Genomic DNA, 18,946 nt, shown 5'->3' with positions numbered 1-18,946 from the left:
ATAGAAGCCAGAGAACAGGAACGTATAGAAGCTGACATAGAGAGAGATAAAAGGATCTCCAGGAATGAAACAACACTAAGAGAAATATGTGACCAATACAAAAGGAAAAACATTCGTATTATAGGGATACCAGAAGAGGAAGAAAGAGGAAAAGGGATAGAAAGTGTCTTTGAAGAAATAATTGCTGAAAACTTCCCCAAACTGGGGGAGGAAATAATCGAACAGACCATGGAATTATACAGAACCCCCAACAGAAAGAATCCAAGGAGGACAACACCAAGACACATAATAATTAAAATGGCAAGGATCAAGGACAAGGAAAGAGTTTTAAAGGCAGCTAGAGAGAAAAAGGTCACCTATAAAGGAAAACCAATCAGGCTAACATCAGACTTCTCAACAGAAACCCTACAGGCCAGAAGAGAATGGCATGATATACTTAATGCAATGAAACAGAAGGGCCTTGAACCAAGGATACTGTATCCAGCACGACTATCATTTAAATATGATGGTGGGATCAAACAATTCCCAGACAAGCAAAAGCTGAGGGAATTTGCTTCCCACAAACCACCTCTACAGGGCATCCTACAGGGACTGCTCTAGATGGGAGCACCCCTAAAAAGAGCACAGAACAAAACACACAACATATGAAGAATGGAGGAGGAGGAATAAGAAGGGAGAGAAGAAAAGACTCTCCAGACAGTGTATATAACAGCTCAATAAGCGAGCTAAGTTAGGCAGTAAGATACTAAAGAAGCTAACCTTGAACCTTTGGTAACCACGAATCTAAAGCCTGCAATGGCAATAAGTACATATCTTTCAATAGTCACCCTAAATGTAAATGGACTTAATGCACCAATCAAAAGACATAGAGTAATAGAATGGATAAAAAAGCAAGACCCATCTATATGCTGCTTACAAGAAACTCACCTTAAACCCAAAGATAAGCATAGACTAAAAGTCAAGGGATGGAAAAACATATTTCAGGCAAACAACAGTGAGAAGAAAGCAGGGGTTGCAGTACTAATATCAGACAAAATAGACTTCAAAACAAAGAAAGTAACAAGAGATAAAGAAGGCCACTACATAATGATAAAGGGCTTAGTCCAACAAGAGGATATAACCATTCTAAATATATATGCACCCAATACAGGAGCACCAGCATATGTGAAGCAAATACTAACAGAACTAAAGAGGGAAATAGACTGCAATGCATTCATTTTAGGAGACTTCAACACACCACTCACCCCAAAGGATAGATCCACCGGGCAGAAAATAAGTAAAGACACACAGGCACTGAACAACACACTAGAACAGATAGACCTAATAGACATCTATAGAACTTTACATCTAAAAGCAACAGGATATACATTCTTCTCAAGTGCACATGGAACATTCTCCAGAATAGACCACATACTAGCTCACAAAAAGAGCCTCAGTAAATTCCACAATATTGAAATTCTACCAACCAATTTTTCAGACCACAAAGGTATGAAAGTAGAAATAAATTCTACAAAGAAAACAAAAAGGCTCACAAACACATGGAGGCTTAACAACATGCTACTAAATAATCAATGGATCAATGAACAAATCAAAATAGAGATCAAGGAATATATAGAAACAAATGACAACAACAACACTAAGCCCCAACTTCTGTGGGATGCAGCGAAAGCAGTCTTAAGAGGAAAGTATATAGCAATCCAGGCACACTTGAAGAAGGAAGAACAATCCCAAATGAATAGTCTAACATCACAATTATTAAAACTGGAAAAAGAAGAACAAATGAGGCCTAAAGTCAGCAGAAGGAGGGACATAATAAAGATCAGAGAAGAAATAAACAAAATTGAGAAGAATAAAACAATAGCAAAAATCAACGAAACCAAGAGCTGGTTCTTTGAGAAAATAAACAAAATAGATAAGCCTCTAGCCCAACTTATTAAGAGAAAAAGAGAGTCAACACAAATCAACATAATCAGAAATGAGAATGGAAAAATCACGACAGACTCCACAGAAATACAAAGAATTATTAAAGACTACTATGAAAACCTATATGCCAACAAGCTGGAAAACCTAGAAGAAATGGACAACTTCCTAGAAAAATACAACCTCCCAAGACTGACCAAGGAAGAAACACAAAAGTTAAACAAACCAATTACAAGCAAAGAAATTGAAACAGTAATCAAAAAACTACCCAAGAACAAAACCCCGGGGCCGGACGGATTTACCTCGGAATTTTATCAGACACACAGAGAAGACATAATACCCATTCTCCTTAAAGTGTTCCACAAAATAGAAGAAGAGGGAATACTCCCAAACTCATTCTATGAAGCCAACATCACCCTAATACCAAAACCAGGAAAAGACCCCACCAAAAAAGAAAATTACAGACCAATATCCCTGATGAATGTAGATGCAAAAATACTCAATAAAATATTAGCAAACAGAATTCAACAGTATATCAAAAGGATCATACACCATGACCAAGTGGGGTTCATCCCAGGGATGCAAGGATGGTACAACATTCGAAAATCCATCAACATCATCCACCACATCAACAAAAAGAAAGACAAAAACCACATGATCATCTCCATAGATGCTGAAAAAGCATTTGACAAAATTCAACATCCATTCATGATAAAAACTCTCAGCAAAATGGGAATAGAGGGCAAGTACCTCAACATAATAAAGGCCATATATGATAAACCCACAGCCAGCATTATACTGAACAGCGAGAAGCTGAAAGCATTTCCACTGAGATCGGGAACCAGACAGGGATGCCCACTCTCCCCACTGTTATTTAACATAGTACTGGAGGTCCTAGCCACGGCAATCAGACAAAACAAAGAAATACAAGGAATCCAGATTGGTAAAGAAGAAGTTAAACTGTCACTATTTGCAGATGATATGATACTGTACATAAAAAACCCTAAAGACTCCACTCCAAAACTACTAGAACTGATATCGGAATACAGCAAAGTTGCAGGATACAAAATCAACACACAGAAATCTGTAGCTTTCCTATACACTAACAACGAATCAATAGAAAGAGAAATCAGGAAAACAATTCCATTCACCATTGCATCAAAAAGAATAAAATACCTAGGAATAAACCTAACCAAGGAAGTGAAAGACTTATACTCTGAAAACTACAAGTCACTCTTAAGAGAAATTAAAGGGGACACTAATAAATGGAAACTCATCCCATGCTCATGGCTAGGAAGAATTAATATCGTCAAAATGGCCATCCTGCCGAAAGCAATATACAGATTTGATGCAATCCCTCTCAAATTACCAGCAACATTCTTCAATGAATTGGAACAAATAATTCAAAAATTCATATGGAAACACCAAAGACCCCGAATAGCCAAAGCAATCCTGAAAAAGAAGAATAAAGTAGGGGGGATCTCACTCCCCAACTTCAAGCTCTAATACAAAGCCATAGTAATCAAGACAATTTGGTACTGGCACAAGAACAGAGCCACAGACCAGTGGAACAGATTAGAGACTCCAGAAATTAACCCAAACATATATGGTCAATTAATATTTGATAAAGGAGCCATGGACATACAATGGCAAAATGACAGTCTCTTCAACAGATGGTGCTGGCAAAACTGGACAGCTACATGTAGGAGAATGAAACTGGACCATTGTCTAACCCCATATACAAAGGTAAACTCAAAATGGATCAAAGACCTGAATGTAAGTCACGAAACCATTAAACTCTTGGAAAAAAACATAGGCAAAAACCTCTTAGACATAAACATGAGTGATCTCTTCTTGAACATATCTCCCCGGGCAAGGAAAACAACAGCAAAAATGAGCAAGTGGGACTACATTAAGCTGAAAAGCTTCTGTACAGCGAAAGACACCATCAATAGAACAAAAAGGAACCCTACAGTATGGGAGAATATATTTGAAAATGACAGATCTGATAAAGGCTTGACGTCCAGAATATATAAAGAGCTCACACGCCTCAACAAACAAAAAACAAATAACCCAATTAAAAAATGGGCAGAGGAACTGAACAGACAGTTCTCCAAAAAAGAAATACAGATGGCCAAGAGACACATGAAAAGATGCTCCACATCGCTAATTATCAGAGAAATGCAAATTAAAACTACAATGAGGTATCACCTCACACCAGTAAGGATAGCTGCCATCCAAAAGACAAACAACAACAAATGTTGGCGAGGCTGTGGAGAAAGGGGAACCCTCCTACACTGCTGGTGGGAATGTAAATTAGTTCAACCATTGTGGAAAGCAGTATGGAGGTGCATCAAAATGCTCAAAACAGACCTACCATTTGACCCAGGAATTCCACTCCTAGGAATTTACCCTAAGAACGCAGCAATCAAGTTTGAGAAAGACAGATGCACTCCTATGTTTATCGCAGCACTATTTACAATAGCCAAGAATTGGAAGCAACCTAAATGTCCATCTGTAGATGAATGGATAAAGAAGATGTGGTACATATACACAATGGAATACTACTCAGCCATAAGAAGTGGAAAAATCCAACCATTTGCAGCAACATGGATGGAGCTGGAGAGTATTATGCTCAGTGAAATAAGCCAAGTGGAGAAAGAGAAATACCAAATGATTTCACTCATCTGAGGAGTATAGGAACAAAGGAAAAACTGAAGGAACAAAACAGCAGCAGAATTACAGAACCCAAAAATGGACTAACAGGTACCAAAGGGAAAGGAACTGGGGAGGATGGGTGTGCAGGGAGGGATAAGGGGGGGGAAGAAGAAGGGGGGTATTAAGATTAGCATGCATGGTGGGGAGGGAGAAAGGGGAGGGTGGGCTGCACAACACAGAGAGGACAAGTAGTGACTCTACCACATTTTGCTAAGCTGATGGACAGTAACCGTAATGTGGTTGTTAGGGGGGACCTGATATAGGGGAGAGCATAGTAAACATAGTATTCTTCAGGTAAGTGTAGATTAAAAATTTAAAAAAAAAAAGAAAGAAAGAAAGAAAAGGGGGATTACTCCTTAACAGGATAAAACTATTGGTAAATCAAAGATCAACGCATGCTTTAAATATCCTTAATGTTGATCACTTAAAGGGTGTCAGATGATCAGCTATGGAGGTACTCTTTTCTGATAATATTCCTTTCTCTTAATTAAAAAAAAAAAAAAAAAAAGCAGTTACTGTGTGCTGACCTCCAATGAGTTCTGCACAGTGGTATTAGAGGGCATGTCAAAGTGTGGGCAAAGGGTCTGTTTGTTTCTACGCAGAAGATCAAGGCCTAGCTTGGATACCCAGAAAATGAACTAAGATACGATATGAGGAGGAGCTTCCGGCATCAGCACTCTCTGGAGGACTCGTGCCGGGGGATGATCATCAAAAAGCCTCCACAGGGATCCGGACGATGCTGCGGTTGTGGCTGCATCCAGCCCACCGTCTCCTGGACTTGCCATAAGAAGGAGGAGGGAGATGTCTAGGCTGGCATGTGCATACAGTGAGACAACGAATTTGACTGGATCTGTACTGTTGGAACTCAACCAGGAGTTGGGAGGGGTGCAAGTTGTAGCACCCCAAAATCTCATGACTATAGACTATCTATGGTTAAAAGAACATATGGATGTGAACAGATCCCAGAAATGGGCTGCTTTAATTTGTCTGATGGTTCAAGTACAGTTGGAAAATATCCATCATATCATAGATAAATTTTCACAAATGCCTAGGGTGCCTAAATGGTTTTCTTGGCTTCACTGGAGATGGCTGGTAATTATAGATTTGCTTTGTTTATGTCACCGTATTCCTATTATGTTAATATGTGTGTGCAAATTAGTTAGTAGTTTAAAACCTATACATACTTAAGGTACTATACAAGAAGATATGTCAAAGAAATAATCAATCCTCCCAAGTTTCCTTCATATGCTACATCTATAGCTTTTCTTCTTCCTTCCTAACTACAAACCTTAAATAGAATTCGTGCCTCATATCGAATTTACCGAGTATCATAATTCCTCCAGGTGGTAAAGATACCTCGAGACAAGTGCTGGGCATAGAAGCCACAGGGCATAAATCTGCAAAGAAGTAAAAAGCTAACCTTTGCAAACAATATGGCTTCTCTCTCACTTACCAACTTTACATTTCCCTGTATGGCCCCGGAAGATGACTGGTTAGCCAGAGACGGGTAAGATTCCTCAAGGGAGGAACAACCTAAGACAGGCACAGTCGCAGGGGGGCCATCAGGTGAGAATTTGGGGATCAACAGAGGTGAGGCTCAGAACCTCACCCCCCCTGCTTTGAGAGAAATCTTCTGCATCCGTGGATGTCTTGCTGCCCTTGTCTAGCCTGGATTAATACTTAGTCCATAGGCACACACCTGATCATCTGATCATCTACATTTGCCTTCTTACAGCACTAAACTATGTTTTCTACCTTTATCTTGCATCTACCTACCACTTCAGCATTTTATTAAAAATAAAAATAATAATAATAATAGGAGAAATGTGGGATCAACATATAAATCAAGTACAAAAATCAAATGAATATTCATATTTGACCTGATGGTTTATAGGTCATATTGCATGATCAAAACCAAAAGTTTCTGTGATGAATGCCCTTGTACTGTTCACCATGTAAGAATTTATTCACTCTGTAAGAATTCGTTCACCATGTAAGAACTTGTTCGTTATGCTTCAGAAGATTGGAGACTGACGAGAATTAGGCTTGAGATGGCTTAATGATTGTACATTGAGCATTGACCCCCCTATACTGAATTTTATTGTTGTTAACAACCATTTGATCAATAAATATGAGATATGCCCTCTCAAAAAAAAAAAAAAAAAAAAAAAAAATTACAAGAAAAAATATCTGGAAGGACATAAAATAGAGCAAAATGTGAACAGGTTTTTATGTATGGTGAACTATGGTTGATGTTTAAATTTTACTTGCCATATCTGTGTTATTAAATATTTTATAGCATAAAAAAAAAAATAAAATAAAATAAAATTGTACAGGCTCTTTAACAGCAAAAACTGAGTCATTTTTTATATCCTTGGCATCTAGCACACAAGTGCTCAATAAATGTTTAATCATCTGCTGTTTCAAATACACCTGAGAAAAAGTACCCAGGGGAAAAAATCCAAGATGATACAAGACTTGCCCCTTATGGCAGCAATAAGATACAGCAATGATGAATTTGCAGAATATTCTCCAAGGATGAGCTATGGAAAGAAAAACATAACTGAGTCTTAAGTACACTCCCCTAGACTATTCACCAAGAAACCTGCTCACAGCTGGAAGAGACCAACCACCAGGGACCCTACTCAACCATACCTTGACTTGGAAGTTGCAGATAAATGCCTGTGGCCAGGATTCTCACCTGGCCCTGGTTGGCTAGCTCACTACACACGTGTGGGTAATGCATCGTTATTGACTCTATATAAAGAGTCCTGCCCAGTGTTCTGGGCAACACGGTGGCACGGCTGCAAGGCTGCAGGAGAGCAGAGGCTGGAGTGGTGCCAGTGCTGAGGACAGAGGACCACTGTGCTGGCCTAGTGAACAGTTGTGTGGATAGAGAGGCCCAGAAACAGAGACCGGTTTGCTGCATGCAGACTCACTCTGAGTGAACGAGATTTTAGTGATTAACCTGCCACCACGAGAAAAAAGTTGGGTATAACCCTTTCACCCCAAGAACGTTTTACTGTCATTTCTTTGGTCACGCTGAATCCATACCGAACTTGCCAGGAGCTGAAACCCCGTTGGCAAGACAGAAGTTCTTCAAGTATTTTATACTTTCTCATCTCTTTTCAAACCTGACACCCCTTCCCCCATCCTTACTCTGAGCTAATAACTTTGTTTCCTGTTTAAGAAGAACTGACTGTAGATGTCCACAAACTTCTATTTGCAGATGGAATGATTTATATATATATATATATATATATATATATATATATATATATATATATATATATATAAAACCCTAAAGACTCCACCAAAAAACCATTAGCATAAACAAATTTATAAAGTTGCAGGATACAAAATCAATATACAAAAATCTGTTGCATTTCTATACACTAATAACAGAATCTTGGAGAAATTTAGGAAAAAAAAACATTTAAAATTGCATCAAAACGATTATAATACCTAGAATAAATTTAACCAAGGAGGTGAAAGACCTATGCACTGAAAAGAAAAGATGCTGGTAAAACCCTAATGAAAGAAAATGAAGACACAGACAGAAAGACATTCTATTCTCATGGACTGAAAGAATATTGTTAAAATGTCTACACTACCCAAAACAACTACCCAAACAGATTCAGTGTAATCCCTTGTGGATGAAGGTGAAGGTTCCTTTGGCCCTGGTCAGCTAGCACACTACGCATGTGTGGGCAATACGTTGCTATTGACTCTATAAAGAGCTCCACCCAGTGGTCTGGGCCACACAGTGGCACAGCTGCAGGAGAGCAGAGAGGAGACTGGAGTGGTGGCAGCCAAGAGGACAGATACTGAGAAGGCTGTCGGGGTAAAGAGGCCCAGTGGCAGAGACCAGCTTGCTGCATACAGCCTTTCTCTGAGTGCATGGGATTCTAGTGATTGACCTGCCACCGTGGAAATAAAGTTAGGCATAAACCCTTTCACCCCAAGAACTTTGGTCACACTGAATCCATAGTGAACTTGCCCAGGGCTGAAACCCATTGGCAAGACATCCTTATAAAAATTCCAATACCATTTTTTACAGGAATAGAACAATCCTAAATTTGTATGGAACCACAAAAGACCCTGAGTAGCCAAGTGATCTTGAGAGGAAAGAACAAAGATGTAGGTAACAAGCTTCCTGATTTTGAACTATATCAAACCTATAGTAGGCAAAACAGTACAGTATTGGCATAAAAACAGATACCTGCAAAAGACCCCCATGATAGCTACCTTTTTTCCACTTTTTCTCCACAGCACCTATAATCACTGCACATAAAAAATATTTTGTGTCCTCAACGCATCTCATTAAAATGTAAGCACTAATGGGGTGAGAATTTTCATTGTTATGTTCATCTTACCTCCTAACATCTCTTAAATGAATGCCTGGCTCACAGTAAACCATGCATGAAAGAACAAAATTGATACTTAATTTTTTCTGAGGCATATTATCCAACAATTTAAAATGTTGTTTCTCTCTTTATCCTGTATTAGTTCAGAACAAACTGCCCCAAGATGTGTCACTTTGGCAGTGGATTATTTCAAGTTGAAAACAATCAAGGCTCCAAAGACTCAGGAAGAAACTTTGACCTTCCCTTTAAATGCCTAAAAGAATAGGGAGAGAGACTTGCTCCAGGAGGGGGCTATCACCATAGATAAATTACAATGTAATGTGAACTAGGGGGGTAAACAATGAGCAATTTAGCAGTCTGTTCGAAAAATTCCTCTCTAGCCCATTGTTTCTGTGGGGCCCAGCAAACATTTGTTTACCAAACATTTATTCCTTTCATCTTCCGGTGGATTGCTTTCCTTCCTTTTGAAGTCTGAGATCCCCATCTTCTCCTTAGCTCTATGACACATATATCTCATTTCGTCTGAGTGCCTTGGGAATCTCTCGTTTATGTGGATTCCCCATACATACACAATTAAGTTTGATTTTCTGTTAATCTGTCTCATGTCAATTTAATTCTTAGACCAGCCAAGAGAACTTTCAAAGGCAGAGGAAAATTCTCACAGCAATGCCATTCAAATTATGCAGAAAAAAAAAACATTAGCTAAATTTCTTTTCAAATATAAAAACACTAAATAAACTGGCCTTAACAAACGTTTTAAAGAATAAGACCAAAAATATTTGAAATTGCCTCAAACCAACCTTCTTAATCTTTTCTAATCACTAATAATCTATCTTCATCTCATTATCTTGAGAATCCAAATATTTACCTTCTTCAAATGCAAGATTTCCAAGAAACATGTATTTTATGGGAAAGTCCAGAAGATACAATCAATACATACCAAATGTATATTGGATATCTTGTTGGGCTCTATGTGCCACCTTAGTTCTACTTTAGTTTCTTTGGAAATGCCTCAGTAACACACGTACAGTAAATTATAGCATCCTTAATACTGGTACAAATCTATCCAAATCCCCAAAATTAAAACAGTAATTAGAAACCTGAGGCAGATGTGGTAGAAATAAGTATATCTATCCTGGATCACCAGGATCTGAAAGAAAATAAAATTACTGCCCACTCTAACCTTTTGAGTTTGAATCACTTACCAGCAACACATGTATATGTAATTGTTAGTGATCCCAATGACTTTGCTGGCTATTATTTTAATATCAGTATAATGTCTATTTTTAATTGAAAACTCAATGGTAGAAAGTATAGTAGCTACTGCAATGTTATGAGTAGGCCCCTTACAGTTTATATTCGTTAATACAGTATCAAATGAATAATACTGTTAATGAGAACACAATCGAATGCATTTAAGCAATCAGATTTAGGTATTGCAAAACACTTTTTAAAAAAATATATTCTCTGGAACTATAATGAAGGAAGAATGCAGTTTAAGGCTGAAGGGGCATATTTTACTTCACAGATTTAACCCACAAAATAACATGGCTTACTCATTGTTTACGCATTAAGTATAAAGACATTCCTGGTGCAAAACAGAAGCAATGAATCTGTGCAAGAGATGCACGACTTACAAGAACAATAAAAACCATGACATTAAGTCACAGATGATCTGTCATAACATGATGGAAACATTTAGGCCTGGGAAATCTACCACACTTCTCTAGTTGTTTGGGCAAAGCACTGAAAATCTTTCTTACAATAGTGTGAAAAGAATATCAGACTGTATGTATATACTCTTTGCTTTTTCTATAGAAAGTTCTACTATAAAGACTTCAGGGTGGTCTAGGAAGTCATCAATGTTGACAAGAAAAGAGATCAAGATACAAGGACACATGACTGAATCAAATGATTCAAAGCTATGGTTATGCTTTTCAGCAAAGATTTGGTAACAAATTTACTTTTGACATTGCTTTTTATGTCCTATAGAAATTTAAAATGAAAATAACTGAGGTTGGATGATAATTGGTCATTGTGGAATAGGCAGGGAAGACAGGTGATACTATTTAACGCTGAAATTCATTTCATACAGCTGAATTTCTATAGAATGTAATCACTACCATCTTTCCCATATAATTTCAACTCCTCACTTTCAATGGGAAGATGAGTATTTTACATTAATTTTTAGAGTAAGGGAGAATGTAAGAAAGAAGGATGTGTGATTTCTATATGAAATACAGAGTAATATAAATGAATAAGTGAGAGTACAGGGCTGCTAAGATCAAGAGCACAGGTTCATTTTACATACCTATTAACTTAATCAGTACCACTGCAATAGACTCTTCCTCATCACACTCACCATTTATACTTTATCTGAAGAATACCGTTGGTCATAGAGAAAGTTAAGGAATAATAGCTAAAACCACATAGGTGGTTATGAAAATGATTACACTAAAGGAGCACATTATAACCTAATAACCTTCGAATATCTCCTCTATCACAAAATTCTGTCATTGCAGAGGGAGTGTTTCGTGAGAACAGACATCTTAATTTCCTAATTCTAATTCAGCTCAGTTGTTCCCATGCACATCTTTGCATTCTTAGTGATGGGTAAATAAAAATATTATTTAATTTCCCCAGCCCTGGTGTAATTTCCTCTATAGTGTATATGACTTCACTTTATTCTCCCCAACCTACCAAGGACAAGTGGTAAGTATATTTAGAAAGTACATAGCACTAAACACTGAGCAGCACTTAATGTAAAAATACCCTCCCTCTCCGCACACTTCAATCCTAGTAATTCAGTAAGGGGAAGTGATAATATAATTTTGTAAACTTCTCAGGGAGATAAGTTGAATAAGAGCAAATAATGATTCTGCCAAAGTTAACAGCAATACCTCAAACAATGCTACCACGAACCCTAGAAAACAGACAAGACCTGCCTCTGTAAACACCCAATACACCGATTGCTCTCCTTTCATGTAATACTCCTCTAACATATATCAATTAAATTATCAGAACCAAAGAGCAGGCTGGAAGAATCTACTTAACCTCGGGAAATAAACAGTTCCGTCACATATTTCATCACAGATACTGAAATGGTAATACTACTGCAAGGTTAAATGCTCCACGGCTTCTTCAGTCCAAAACAAACCAAGACCTTGAATCCTACCAGAGGTGATCCGCAATTTACAAGTAAATCAACACCACTTCCAGACACTTGGGATTTGCAGCGTATCTTATTCTGTAACCAACACCACGAGACGACCACTACGTGAAACCAAGCCCCACAACTCTCCGAAAACCTCAGCACGAAAATAAATCATTATTCGCAGGCTACCGAAGTCGATGAGGTCCTGACTTGCTCCTAACAACGCTGACCGCGACAAAAAGGCTCCCTTTCCAGCCAACACCCATCCCTCCTCCACCAGCTCACCCCGCAGACTCAGCCGGCCTGAGGTCAGGACCCTCCAGCTCTAAGGCTGGGCCAAGACTGTAGGCCATCTTTCCAGAGCTCACCGCCAAGGAGGGGTGAGATACAGCTGTGCTGAAATCCCACACCAGGAGCTCCAGCCCGGAGACAGTATCAGGCTCTCTGCCACCTAACACCCAAGCAAGGAGAAAGCCCGGCACCCAGACAGCGGCCGGACGGGACCCCCGGGGTTAGCACCGAGCTTCTCCCCTCCTCTCAGAATCCCACGCAACCGCTCGTAGCACCGGGAAAGGCGCCAGCGCGCCCTGCCAGGTGGGCAAAAGATACAGTCGCGGCTCCAGAACGCAGCCGCGCCGGGGCGGGAGGGAACCTCCGCGTCCGCCATCTTGAAACAACCGCCATCCTGGGCGCCGCGCCGGGGCCGCCCCGTCCCGGCCCCCATTGGCCGCACGGCGCAGAAGCCCGCCCCCGATTGCGCGTCCGGCTCCGGCGGGGCGGGCAGGGCCGGGCGAAGTAGCTGTGTCCCGGTGCCGTGCGGTGGCTGTCCCTCCGGGGCTGCAGCCACGAGTGCCCTGCGGAACTTTTTCCAGACCAGCCCGGGACCCCCATCTACGCCTCGCCGCGCTCTCAGGCACCGAGCACTACAAGTCCCGGCATGCCGTGAACTTGACGGCGGAGCCTCGGAGGCAGCGCCCAGCCATCCGACCCGCCCCTCTCTCCCGCCCAGGCCCGGCCGCTGCCCCTGCGGCGCGTGGGTCAGGGACGCGAGCCATGCAGGAGACACCGCCCCCGCCGCTGGGCAGCAGCAAGCCGCACCTGGAGAAGCTCACCCTGGGAATCACCCGCATCCTCGGTGAGTGGGGCGCGGAGCCGTGGGGGCGCTGCGGGCCGAGGGGGCGTGCCCGTGAAGCGAGGGGTGGTGGCAAGACGCTGGATGCTGTGCCGGTGGACGTCGCTCTGAGACTTCCGTTGTTAAGGAGGAAAGCTGAGAGCCGGTTGCGGGACTAGGCCTGGGAGGTAATTGTCGGAAGCGTTGGGACTCAAGACTGGAAAGCCTGAAGGTTCCCCCAGCTCCCATCACAGGGCCCGGGAAGGACCAACAGAGCCGTGCAAAGGCACAGGACAGTTAGGAGGTTGGGTCTCCAGAGAGGCATTCTTGACCAGGGGAGTATCCTTGAAACCCAAACCCCTCCTCTGGTAGCAGAGAGAATTTGGGAAACGCAGCACTTGGGAAACAACAGACTCCCCAGAAGTGTGAGAGGAGGCCTGTAATCTATTATTGCTCTGGAAGAGGTGATTGACCTTATCTGGGGAGTTAGGGAATATGTCCCACGGGAGATGATGCTAGGATTTTGAAAGTCAAAAGAAAGTTAGCCAGATAACCAGGGAGAGGCTGTCTAAGCAGTCGTATACCATGCTTCTACGCCTTACCATCGCACATATAATAAAATCCGAATTCTGTACCATGACCCACAATCACTTGTGATCTGCCCACATCTGTCTTTCTGATCTTATTTTCACTCTGCTGTGGTCACAGCGGCCTCTTTGTAATACTGTAAACACACCAAGCTTGTCTGGCTTCAAGGCTTTTGCAATTTGCTAGGTCCTCCACCCGAATTATCTTCTGCATATCTCTCTCCCTCACTTCATTCTGATCTGATTAAATATTAGGACCTCAGAGAAGCCTTCCCTGAATATAGTTCTAATAACATTCTTATCCAACATTTTTTTTATCCTTATGACATCACTAGTTCAAATTATTAATACATTTGGTTCCTTTTTAAATTTGTCTCTTTTCTGTAATAAAAGTCCATTAGGTTAGGAACTTTGTCTTGTTCTCCTCTGTACTCAGAAGTGCCTAAAACAGTAAATGAGGCGTGAAACTCAGGATGTGCTTGGGAAAAGTGATGTTTTTAAAAGGAAATTATGGAGTTGGGCAAGGGGAAAGCTAATCATCAAGACCACCCATATACTATCTCATTCTTTCCCAAACTGCTGTCTCGTTTCTTCAGATAGGTTTTGCTATTCCAAAGACACACTTCATTATCCTCTTTATAAATCTAGGAATTTTCCTAGAAGTTCTTTTCTTTTGATTGATGTTTAATTTTCTAAAATCAAGCCAAATAAAGTTCCCTTAAGCTGTCAGTTTATTTAAAGTCCTAAATATTAAATAACTGCAAACATTTTAAATTTCATTTGTATATTTAATATGCTCTATCTATTAAGCATTTCAGATGTGTCACAAATTGGTAACACAAGAAAAAACCTATCTAACTAATTAAACAACTCTGGTAATTCAATTTATAGTGAAGCAAGCCTCCCATAAACATTCTAATACTGTTTAAAAATTTAATCAAAACATCATAATTTCAATTAGTGTCATAAGTCAAAAATCAATCATATTCCTTTTTTCATATTTTTATTTTGAAAAGATAATACTTTGAGATGATTTTTTTTTTAAAGGCTGAAGTCAGTGGTGGGTGTGTAGTAAGCAAACTACCAAAACATCCTCCCTAAATGATGAAATAACTGTACAACTACCACAATTCTATGCAACACCAAACTGTCAACAATATTTAAAGACCAAAATGCCAAATGTGCAAAATAACTGTAAGTAAAAAGAGACAAAACAAATCCCAGTGCCTGATTTCATCTGTTCCTGCCCCACTCCCTCACTGCTACAAGGCTTTGTGGCAAGCAAAGGCAGACCCAGAAATGATACTAGCAAAGACACTAATTGGAGCAACTAACAGCAAGATTAAAACTGGCCCAGTCTGAAAATACAATAACAATACCTAGGTAGATCATAGGACTTTCAGGATTCAAACTAGGTGCTATTTAAAGGATGACCTGTAATTTAAAGGGACAGTCTCTTTAAAGGAGTAAGCATGATTTAAAGGGAGTATTCCAAATACATATATTCTAGGGGAGAAATATGCAAAAAACAAGGAAGAAAAGGCCTTTGGAAATTGATAATAAAAGGAAAATTAATCTCTCACACACACAAAAACATGCTAATATATCTGAACTTTGCTTCCATTCAGCAGAAAAGGTCCTATTAAAGTAGAAATCTTCTTAAATATCACAGTATCACAAGAAAAACAAGAGTAAAGTAAACCTACAGGGAACTAATGCTGAAATCAGGAAATGAAATGACAAACAACAGGAAAATTCTTCCTGAAAAACACTAACAAAACAAAAAATGTACAAGTCTAAATTCCAAACAAAATACATGAACAGAATTTGAGGATGTGAAGAACTACTCAGAATCACACTAAAAAACTTAAGAACAGAAATAGACAAAAGAAGGAGGAAGAAATGAAAAAACTTTGATTGAACTCAGAAAAGAAATGCACAGGAACAACAAAATTCCAAGTAAAGGGTAAAGTCCAAGGTACCATAAGGAAAATAGAATGAAATGAAAATTTTATCTGGAGCATTGAAGAAAGAAAGGAAAACCACCAAGGAAGTGACATAAAGAGGTAAAAGGGTCAAGCAGAAAGTGGAAATGGAAGATAAGCAAATAATGAATGTTATTTATATCAGTGTATCTGAAGAGCAAATATAAAATAGTGGAACAAAGCTAATATTTAAAAACTATAGGGAAACTTTCCAAAAATAGAAAAACTGCTTTTAAATTGGATTATTGTACATTGAAAGGGCTCACTGAGTACCTGGAAAAAATTAACTATCAACATTAAGACATATCCTAGTAAAACTAATATCATATATAAAGATCAAATTCTCAAGTCCTCAAAGCAAAAAGAACAATTAACTTACAAAGTCAGAAGAATTAGACTAGCATGAGATTTTTGAAACCACCAAAGTAAGGCAACAGTACAACACTGATTCTTAGAAAAATCAATGGAAGAAAATGCGAACCAAGAAATTCAGCCAAACCATCTTTCAAATAAAAGAATTTAGGGAATTCTGCACCCATGACCACTTCCTAAGGAAGCTCCTAGAGGATTAATTTCACCAGATAAAATATAGATTGGGAAAACTTCAGCAGAGACTGATAGTGAACATCATTTTCATATAGACACACAGAAACAAATGTAAATACATGTAAAAATAAAACGAAAGTAGGATAAGGGTGAAAGATTAAGGTACCAACTTAACTCTTATAAAAAACTAAAGGGACATTTATTTAAAAGGATGTAAGTACAAAGGTAAGATGACCCTTATGCCCCATACGCCTGTATAAATCCTTTAATCTAGAGAATAGGCAGAACCTGTGAAAATGACAGGTGTCCTTCCTTTGCCTAAGTAACCTTACAAAAAACATGTTTTTGTTTTTTTGTATATATAATTAATGTACCTAATCAGTTGACTGTGACTTAGTAAAAAAAGATTATCCTGGATCAGCCTGACCTAATCAGGTAAGCTTTTTAAAAGACTGTCTATCAGTCACACTGATTTCCTCCTGGCTTTAAAAAATAAGCTACAGTGTTGTGAGAGGTCCTGTGGAAGGACCACATACCTCCTAGAGGTAATTAGGTTTAAAATGTGCATAATGCTAAACACTGAGCAGCAAAGAATACAAAAAGATTCCTCTCCAAGACATAACACTCTAATCCAACTGGATAACCACATGCAAAAGAATAAAGTTGGACCCATTACCTCAATTCATGTAAAAAATTAACTCTTCTCATGGGAGTTCTGTGTACCTCTGTGGTCTGAGAGGCCATTTCCTCCCCTAGCTTGGGGAAGTTCTCAGCAATTATTTCTTCAAAGACACTTTCTATCCCTTTTTCTCTCTCTTCTTCTTCTGGTACCCCTATAATACGGATATTGTTCTATTTTGATTGGTCACACAGTTCTCTTAAAATTCTTTCATTTCTGGAGATCCTTTTATCTCTCTCTGCATCAGACCACAGAGGTACACAGAACTCCCATGACAAGGGATCCAAGGAGGGCAACACCAAGACACATAATAATTAAAAGGACAAAGATCAAAGACGAGGACAAAGTATTAAAGGCATCCAGAGAGAAAAAAAGGTCACCTACAAAGGAAAACCCATCAGGCTATCATCAGACTTCTCAACAGAAACCCTACAGACCAGAAGAGAATGGCATGATATACTTAATGCAATGAAACAGAAGGGCCTCGAACCAAAAATACTGTATCCAGCATGTTTATCATTTAAATATGAAGGAGGGATTAAACAATTCCCAAACAAGCAAAAGTTGAGGGAATTTGCCTCCCACAAACCACCTCTACAGGGTATCTTACAGGGACTGCTCTAGATGGGAGCACTCCTAAAAAGAGCACAGAACAAAACACCCAACATATGAAGAAGGGAGGAGGAGGAATAAGAAGAGAGAGAAATAAAGAATCATCAGACCGTGTTTATAATAGCTCAATAAGTGAGTTAAGACTAACCTTGAATCTTTGATAACCACAAACTTAAAGCCTGCAATGTCAATAAGTACATACCTTTCAGTAATCACCCTGAATGTAAATGGACTGAATGCACCAATCAAAAGACACAGAGTAATAGAATGGATAAAAAAGCAAGACGCATCTATATGCTGCTTACAAGAGACTCACCTCAAACCCAAAGAGATGCACAGACTTGAGTCAAGGAATGGAAAAAGATATTTCATGTAAACAACAGAGAGAAAAAAACAGGTCTTGCAATACTAGTATCAGACAAAATAGACTTCAAAATAAAGAAAGTAACAAAAGATAAGGAAGGACATTACATAATGATAAAGGGCTCAGTCCAACAAGAGGATATAACCATCATAAATATGTATGCACCCAATACAGGAGCACCAACATATGTAAAACAAATACTAACAGTATTAGAGGAGTAAATAGAATGCAGTGCATTCATTTTGGAAGACTTCAACACACCGCTCACTCCAAAGGACAGATCCACCAGACAGAAAATAAGTAAGGACACAGAGGCACTGAACAACACACTAGAGCAGATGGACCTAATAGACATCTACAGAACTCTACATACAAAAGCAACAGGATACACATTCTTCTCAAGTACACATGGAACATTCTCCAGAATAGACCACATACTAGGCCACAAAAAGAGCCTCAGTAAATTACAAAAGATTGAAATCCTACCAACCAATTTTTCAGACCACAAAGGCATAAAACTAGAAATAAATTGTACAAAGAAAGCAAAAAGGCTCACAAACACATGGAGGCTTAACAACACACTCCTAAATAATCAATGGATCAATGACCAAATCAAAATGGAGATCCAGCAATATATGGAAACAAATGACAACAACAACACAAAGCCCCAACTACTGTGGGATACAGCAAAAGCAGTCTAAATAGGAAAGTATATAGCAATCCAGGCATATTTAAAGAAGGAAGAACAATCCCAAATGAATGGTCTAATGTCACAATTATCGAAATTGGAAGAAGAAGAACAAATGAGGCCTAAAGTCAGCAGAAGGAGGGACATAATAAAGATCAGAGAAGAAATAAATAAAACTGAGGAGAATAAAACAATAGCAAAAATCAATGAAACCA

The 18,946-nt window shown here is 39.2% G+C and overlaps 2 protein-coding genes across 18 annotated transcripts in view; one reads left to right on the top strand and one right to left on the bottom strand.

The window, feature by feature from the left end:
- The window catches only part of KIAA1328 (KIAA1328 ortholog), a 356,434-nt gene extending 343,384 nt beyond the window's left edge, over nt 1-13,050 (bottom strand). For 4 of the 8 annotated variants that reach the window (XM_073212929.1, XM_073212930.1, XM_073212934.1 and 1 more), the window contains exon 1: nt 12,769-13,011. In XM_073212929.1, the coding sequence (XP_073069030.1) occupies nt 12,769-12,883 (115 nt within the window). In that variant the 5' untranslated portion in view covers nt 12,884-13,011. Of the gene's footprint in view, nt 1-11,316; nt 11,393-12,768 lie in introns of those variants that run through there. The other 4 variants (XM_073212933.1, XM_073212937.1, XM_073212931.1 and 1 more) reach the window with 4 other exon arrangements.
- Nucleotides 12,945-18,946, top strand: part of TPGS2 (tubulin polyglutamylase complex subunit 2) — a 149,989-nt gene continuing 143,987 nt past the window's right edge. For 9 of the 10 annotated variants that reach the window (XR_012121199.1, XM_073212971.1, XM_073212973.1 and 6 more), the window contains exon 1: nt 12,945-13,294. Coding sequence is in view for 8 of the 10 variants with exons in the window: in XM_073212971.1 (XP_073069072.1) it covers nt 13,213-13,294 (82 nt within the window). In the remaining 2 variants the exon portion in view is untranslated. The remainder of the gene's footprint in view (nt 13,295-18,946) is intronic. The other variant, XM_073212968.1, reaches the window with a different exon arrangement.

This window comes from Manis javanica, chromosome 9 (assembly GCF_040802235.1).
Source record: "Manis javanica isolate MJ-LG chromosome 9, MJ_LKY, whole genome shotgun sequence".
NCBI classification, from domain to species: domain Eukaryota; kingdom Metazoa; phylum Chordata; class Mammalia; order Pholidota; family Manidae; genus Manis; species Manis javanica.
This window is presented reverse-complemented; position numbering and strand designations above follow the sequence as displayed.